Below are 7,610 nucleotides of genomic sequence, written 5' to 3' on the forward strand. Positions count from 1 at the left end.
TTTTTTAGATTGCTGAATTACTTACAAAACAAGAGTATCTCTATTGAACTAAGAAATTCCTAAAGTAAAAGATTTGATGGAAAGTTTAAAAAATGCTTGGAGGTTTTGGAAGGAACGTTTCCTTATAAACAAATTTTTAGTCAAAGTTACAAAACAGGCAAAGTTTATATTTTTTAAAATTAACAATTTTTTTTTCTTTTAGTAAATTTTGCTGCCTATTAAAAAATATATTATAGGATCAAGTTTGCCCGGTAGCGGGGTATTTTCTAGAGAACCTAGAAAAACCTCAAATTAGTAATAAAAATATGTCTATCTGTGTCTATTAAATAAAATAAACACGAAAATTGAGAGGAAAAAATAAAAAAATTAATAGAGTTTAAAAGGAGCAAATTGGAAGAAATTAGCAAGTCCTTCTTTTTATTTGCAACTTGAGAATTCATAGCAAGACACTTGGAAACTAGCATAAACCAGGATATCCAAGTATTTTAAAGAATCTGGCAAAATTTGAAAGATAGGCTTGAAGAAAAGAAATAGAAATGAAGTCAGACGAGAAGAACTACGGTACAATCTACAAGGTTGCAGGACCTTTGGTTGTTGCCGAGAATATGAGTGGAACTAAGATGTATGAACTAGTGCGTGTAGGCTTCCAGAAGTTGGTTGGTGAAATTATTCGTCTTGAAGGTGATACAGCCTCAATTCAGGTTTATGAAGATACTTTCGGACTTACCGTTGGAGATCCTGTTATTAAAACTGGCCAGCCACTTTCAGTTGAGCTCGGACCCGGTATTTTGGATAACATTTTTGATGGTATTCAAAGACCTTTGAGATTTATCGCAGAGTTCACAAAGGATATGTTTATTCCCAGAGGAGTTGATGTGAAGTGTTTAGACCACGACAAGCTTTGGGAGTTCACTCCAAACGCAAACTTGAGAGTTGGAGATATTATTACAGGAGGTGACATCTTCGGATCAGTCTATGAGAATTCTCTCTTTAAATCACATAGAATAATGTTGCCGCCAAATGTCCAAGGTAGAGTTGTAAGGCTTCCAACAGCAGGAAACTACACAATTGATGAGGGTTTGATTGAAATAGAATATGACGGAGTTGTGAAGAGTTACTCTATGTGCCACTCTTGGCCAGTAAGAGTTCCAAGACCATGCTTGGAGAAGTTGCAGGGTAATACTCCTCTATTAACAGGACAGAGAATCTTGGATGCTTTATTCCCATCAGTACAAGGAGGAACTTGTGCCATTCCAGGAGCATTTGGTTGCGGTAAGACATGTATTTCTCAGGCTTTGAGTAAGTATAGTAACTCCGATGTAATTATTTACATTGGTTGTGGAGAAAGAGGAAACGAGATGGCAGAAGTTCTTACAGAATTTCCTGAGCTTTATACTATGGTTGATGGAAAGAAGGAGTCAATTATGCAGAGAACTTGTTTGGTAGCTAACACATCAAACATGCCAGTCGCTGCTAGAGAAGCCTCCATTTACACCGGTATAACACTTTCTGAGTACTTTAGAGATATGGGATGCAATGTTTCTATGATGGCAGATTCAACATCTCGTTGGGCTGAAGCTCTTAGAGAAATTTCTGGGAGATTGGCTGAAATGCCTGCAGATTCAGGCTACCCAGCATATTTGGGCGCCAGACTTGCTTCCTTCTATGAAAGATCAGGAAGAGTAAAGTGTATGGGATCTCCAGACAGAGAAGGTACGGTAACTATCGTCGGAGCAGTTTCTCCACCTGGTGGTGACTTTTCTGATCCAGTTACCACAGCTACTATTGGTATTGTCCAGGTCTTTTGGGGACTAGACAAGAAGCTTGCTCAGAGAAAGCATTTTCCTTCGGTAAACTGGAATACATCCTTTAGTAAATATTCAAGGGTTCTGGAGCCTTATTTTGACTCTGTTGATCCAGAATTCAATGGGTTGAGACAGAAAATCTCTGAGATATTGCAGAAGGAGAACGAGCTCGCTGATATTTTACAGTTAGTCGGAAAAGACTCCCTTTCCGAGGACCAGAAGATTGTCTTGGAGGTTGCCAAGATTATCAGGGAAGATTTCCTCCAACAGAATGCCTTTTCTGACTATGATTTCACTTGTCCAATCCAAAAGACTCTTGGTATGATGAAGACAATTGGCAATTTATACGACCTTTCTTTAAAAGCTGTTAAGGATTCATCTCAACAGCAACAGAAGATTGGCTGGTCTACAATTTATAATTCAATGAGAGCTACTATCAATAAGATCACCTCAATGAAATTCTTGGACCCAAGATTAACTGATCAAGAGATCAAAAACCACTTTTCCCAGCTTAATGAGGAAGTTTCCAATCAATTCAGAGCTATTTCTGATAAGTGAAAGACTATGGGATCTCAGTAAGCTTCTATATCTTTCTTCCATTTCCTTTTCACACTTATCAATACCACGTGTATCATAGCTTTTGTCTCGTCTTAAATTAGGCCTGGCCTAAAATAGATAACTTTAAGAGGGTTAGAATTAAGATTGTAGGTTGGGAGACTTTGAGGAAGCATGGTTGGAATGGCGATAAAGGGATTCTTACCATACTCCGCCTATGAATTGTCCAATCCGATACCTTGCTTCTGAAACAAAAATATAATTGCTAGAATAGAGCAAATTCTTTTAAAAAAGAAAGTAATCATCGTAGACATTTAAGTATTCCTATCACTATCGGCTTCTCATCTCGTTTTCATCTTTGTTTACCCTTCAGAGGAGGGAAGAGAGAGTAGGACAGTAGAAAGGAGGGGAGTCAATAGAAGAGAGAAAGGAACACGCTACTACAACGCAAGCGCATCAATTAAAGAAGGGATGAGAGGAAAAGAGGGAAGAGCTTGCCTCAGTGCATCTCTGCCTTCAGAAAACTCCCTCTCTACCTTCCTGTTCCTAATACTGAACTGACCTATCATAACTAAATTATACTTTCAATCTCAATCCTTTGGTTTTGATTGTTTCTTTCCGCTATTCTTCTTATGCTTGGAAGGAGGCTCGGGAGAACCGGTAGAAGAAGGCTCGGTAGCGTTTGCCCCTGCTTCTTGTACTTTTTTTCCTGATTTCCTTCCTCCTCTACCGCTAGGTTTGGGAGATGGTGAAGATGAAGAAAATGATGGAGATGGTGACCTGCCTCCTCTTCGGCCATGTCGTTCTGTATTTTTGTCTTGAGCCTCATTATTATTAAGGTGGTGATGAGTGTCTTTGCGGTTCTGATGGTGGTACTTGTGGTTATGCTGACTACCTTGGTGGGTTTCTGGAGATGATTCAACGCTAAATTCCGAACTCCTTTTATGGATATTTTTTTGATGTTGCTCCTTTTGATTTTGTTCTAAATTATTTTTAACAGGGCTCCGAGCCTTTGGGTCGAGATTTTCACCATATACAGCTCCCAATTCAATCTCAGGCTCTTCTACTGCATTTGTTGCAAATTCAACCTCAGGAGAGTCTGATAGTCTTGGCGATGAAAATGCTGACATATCTTCTTCGTCTTCATCCAAATGATCAAATGTTGGGCCTGCTTCTACTCTTCCTCCTGTTATAGAAGACTCATTTTTTATTTGTTCACACCTACTTTCCATATTATTCAAGTCATCTATATTAATATCATCTCCTCCCCAGATCTGGTCCTTTACATAATTGAACCCGTTTTTATGAAAATCCTCAATTAGATCAGAATTCAATGCTTGAAAAAGTTTGTCCCAAGACTCCACAGGACGATTAATCAATTCCTGGTTAGATAGCAGTGACTCCAGTTTGAGGGATTCCTTGTGAAAAGGAAACAGTTCCAAATTTTCACTAGGACTTGCCAAAAGTTGCTCTCCTTTCTTATTAAACTCTCTCCATTTAAGAACAATCTCTTCCAATTTGGATGGATAATAACATCTAGCAAACATTGCTGCATAAGGTACCAAGTCTGATTGAATTAAATCTTCAATACAAGATTCCTTATCCTGAAGTAAAGTATGACATATAAATGCTGTATTCCACAAATTCTGTCTACTTGCTATCGTTGCTACGTATTTTAATCCTTCAATATCTCCTATACATGAATATATTAATAGTAGAGAATCCAAATCCTGAACCTCTCTATAGCAAGCAATTGCCATGGAAAACCTTCCTTTTTCCAAAGCTATATCTCCTAAAACTTTCCATCTCTTTCTATTTACACTTGAAATATCCACAACTTCTTCCCCTGTTGCTGCTAGTTTAATATCTTCCTGACCATGAGTAGCAATAGATTCTATTGTAACATTAGTATTCTCATACTGATCTTTAAGTTGCATTTCCTGTAGAATAGAAATACATAACTCCAATTTTCCTAAACTTAAAGCCAAATCAAACTTCTGATCCTGATCATCAGTTATTGATAAAGCTTTCTCTTTATATCCTTGGATCTCCAAGAATCTTGCAATTTTTGTATGAAGATTAGGTGATATTCTACCCCAATAAACATTCTCAGCTGTGTCAAAATCTTTATTAATAATACAAGATTGATATTCAATATAATTTAAATCCAATGAATAACTAACACAATTGAAATCCTTGCTCATTAACATAATCCTATGAATCTCCTTGACATACCCTAATATATGATACATGGTCTTTTCTGGAAGATATGCAACCAAGTCAATAAACCCATTCATCCATATCTGCAGCCGCATCTGTGATGTAACGTAAACAAAGCATGTAGATATCCATACTCCACTCTCAACCTTATCATTAATTTCTGATACAAAGTCAAAAGCTATTTCTACACCGTCATTATTGTCCACATGCATATTATTTGCATTACCAGTATGCTGATCATTAGAAGAAGTATAGATTGGTAAAGATAGTGCTTCTTCAACCTTTTGCTTATTGTATTTAAGTAAATAAAATGTATCAGAGCATGTGATGCAAACATAATTACCAATATCATCCCAATATACATTGTTAATAGGAGATGAAACATCAATTCTTCTTACAAGACGGCATTCATTCCAATCGTAGAAGCAGATAAAGTCATTAGATTTAATACCCAATAGCTGACCTCCAAAGATTTCATCAACAAAGAAGCTTGGAAGGAATGAAACACTTTCCTTAAAGTTATTGTAGATAACAATCCTGCCTCCATTTTCTCTAATTGCAAAGAAATGACCATCAATTGACCATGAAAGCTCTATAGCTTTTCCAAAACATTTGCTCCTTAGAGCTTGAGTAGTATAAATAACAAACTCTCCATCGCCACAAACTGATAAGAACCTACCGTTTGGGTGAAATTGAATATCTTGTGGATATATTTCACTGCATCCAAGTTCTTTATAAGGTAATATAACTCTTTCCCCATCATCAAATTCAAATTCCCATTCAGTTCCTGAAGAAGATTTGGCAGCAAGTGCTCTAAGATTTGCTTGACATATTTCGGTACCCTTTGCAATAAGTATCTTACCACTATTCAAAGTAGCGAGAGGCTGTTCAGATCCGATTTTAACAACAACAGAACCTTCATCATAGCCAATTCCAAGAATATTTTTACATACTGATAGACACCAGCATCTATCTAACAAATAATTCAAAGTGCATTCTAATCTGTATGTAGTTGAATGCCAAATCTTTATAGTTCCATCTTCACTACAAGATAGAATAAGAGGAAGCTGATTATGATAAATAACAGATCTAACAGCTTTAGAATGTCCAGTGAGAATTTGAATACATTGTTTGGTTTGGTAATCCCAAACTCGAACAGTCTTGTCATCACTTCCTGTTGCTATATAAGGCTTCTCAGCTGAAGGAGAATAAGCCAAGCAATTAATTCCTCCTTCATGCCCTGTTAAACTATATTTGGGAGTATTAACAGTATTATTAACTAAGGAACATATATTAGGTTGTAAGCCCCAAATCCGAACAGTTCTATCCAAAGAAACAGATGCAAAAACATGGGCATCTTTCGGGTTCCATTGTATCATCATCACATAATGAGAGTTTCCTTGGAAAGTTTGAGCTTTAATCCAGTCTCTATCCCAGTCCCAAACTTTGATAGTCATATCATCAGAGCATGTTAATAATAAAGGGAGCTTATTGTGAACCATAATATGACGAATAAAATCATTATGAGCCTCAAAACTCGTAACCTTGTTCATTGTATTATAATTGTAAACTCTCACCTGTAAATCATCACCACACGTTATTATCCACTGTTTCCTACATACAAATATTGCACATCTTATCGGATACTCTGAAACCTCTAAGGATTTCAACAGACTTTGTGTCTCATAATCATGTACTGTAATTGTACCATTATATAATCCTGAAAGAAGCCATGGTTCAGATTCATGAAAATCTATACTTTTTACTCTCTCACTTGAAGTCTGTAACTTCTTTTTAATATCCAACCTCAATGGCATATTCTTCTTAATAATATTAACAAAACAGTTTCAAATAATTACTAGCCACTTTTTTCTTACCAAATATTATAGTCTTAAAAACTTTTATTCCTTATCCTTAAATACAGCCAAATTTTAAGCACGTGATCTATTACAATCTTTTCTTATTTACTCTATTTTCCTCACCCAATCACAACTAAACATTATACAATTCCTAGTAAAAATTTCAATCGTTCTTTTAATTATAATTTCTGACCAACTTGTTGCTAAAATATTAACTTTCAATTTCTTCATATAACTCCCTTATTGGCATCCTGTGAAACGATTTCTGCTTTTCCTCCCCCTAGTGGGGTACATTCTTCTTACCGCAATCTTGACCTCAGTATTGGCGCTTTTTTGTGATTACTTTTAACCTGCAATTGTTTTACTTTAAATTACTTATTAAACAATTCCACTATCAAAATTAATTGTAAAGCTCCCTTTTCACACACCAAAATCTGGTGATTTAAACCTTGGTGTCTTCTAATCTACAAATATTTCTTGCTTTTTCTTCTTATCCTATACTTTCTATTGTTTTTTTCGTGATCTTGTGTTATAAATATTTGAAAGAGCGCCACTCTCTGGCGCCACAACTTTCTTAAATATATATATATATTTATATATTATTATACAATACTCGAGTATTTAAAATATTCACTAAATAATTAATATATGATTGGTAGTTGTGGTAGGATAATAAAACCCCTCTTTGTAAAGAACGATTTTGAATTATTATAGTTAAGTGTTGGTAGAATATTATTGATACTCAATCAAGAGTTTGGTTGATCCTTGAGATTTTAAGGGAAAGTACATTCAAACAATTTTTTTTTTAGTATCAGAGGTCTGAAATAACTCATCATCTTCATTAAAAATAATCCAAATCCTTTGATTTATTGGAAAATATTTGGTTTTTAATCTGAAGAAAAAGCCAAAACTTTGATAATTGTAATAGTTTTTAGTATTGATCATTTAAAATCCAATCTCCCACTTAGTTGGAAGCAATATTAAGAGGAGGTTGAAACCAAATATAAATATATATTTGAATAAATAACTTGAATTGCATGTATAAATGATACAATTAAATTCTTGAAGATTTATTAGTATTACTATAATTATATTTGGATAAATAAATAATATATATTATAAAAATACATATATTATTTAGATTTATATATATATATATATATATATATAT

General features: G+C 34.9%; 2 protein-coding genes across 2 annotated transcripts; one reads left to right on the forward strand and one right to left on the reverse strand.

The window, feature by feature from the left end:
- Nucleotides 1-536: 536 nt before the first annotated feature.
- Nucleotides 537-2,363, forward strand: ELE39_003518 (vacuolar ATP synthase subunit A; the record flags this gene model as incomplete). Its single annotated transcript, XM_067346622.1, has 1 exon — nucleotides 537-2,363. The coding sequence occupies one exon, from the start codon at nucleotides 537-539 to the stop codon at nucleotides 2,361-2,363; it is 1,827 nt and encodes a 608-aa protein (XP_067200721.1).
- A 587-nt stretch (nucleotides 2,364-2,950) lies between these two features.
- On the reverse strand, nucleotides 2,951-6,397 carry ELE39_003519 (coatomer complex beta; the record flags this gene model as incomplete). Its single annotated transcript, XM_067346623.1, has 1 exon — nucleotides 2,951-6,397. The coding sequence occupies one exon, from the start codon at nucleotides 6,395-6,397 to the stop codon at nucleotides 2,951-2,953; it is 3,447 nt and encodes a 1,148-aa protein (XP_067200722.1).
- Nucleotides 6,398-7,610: the final 1,213 nt, after the last annotated feature.

Source organism: Cryptosporidium sp. chipmunk genotype I (genome assembly GCF_004936735.1).
Source record: "Cryptosporidium sp. chipmunk genotype I strain 37763 chromosome Unknown contig_67, whole genome shotgun sequence".
Classification (NCBI taxonomy): domain Eukaryota; phylum Apicomplexa; class Conoidasida; order Eucoccidiorida; family Cryptosporidiidae; genus Cryptosporidium; species Cryptosporidium sp. chipmunk genotype I.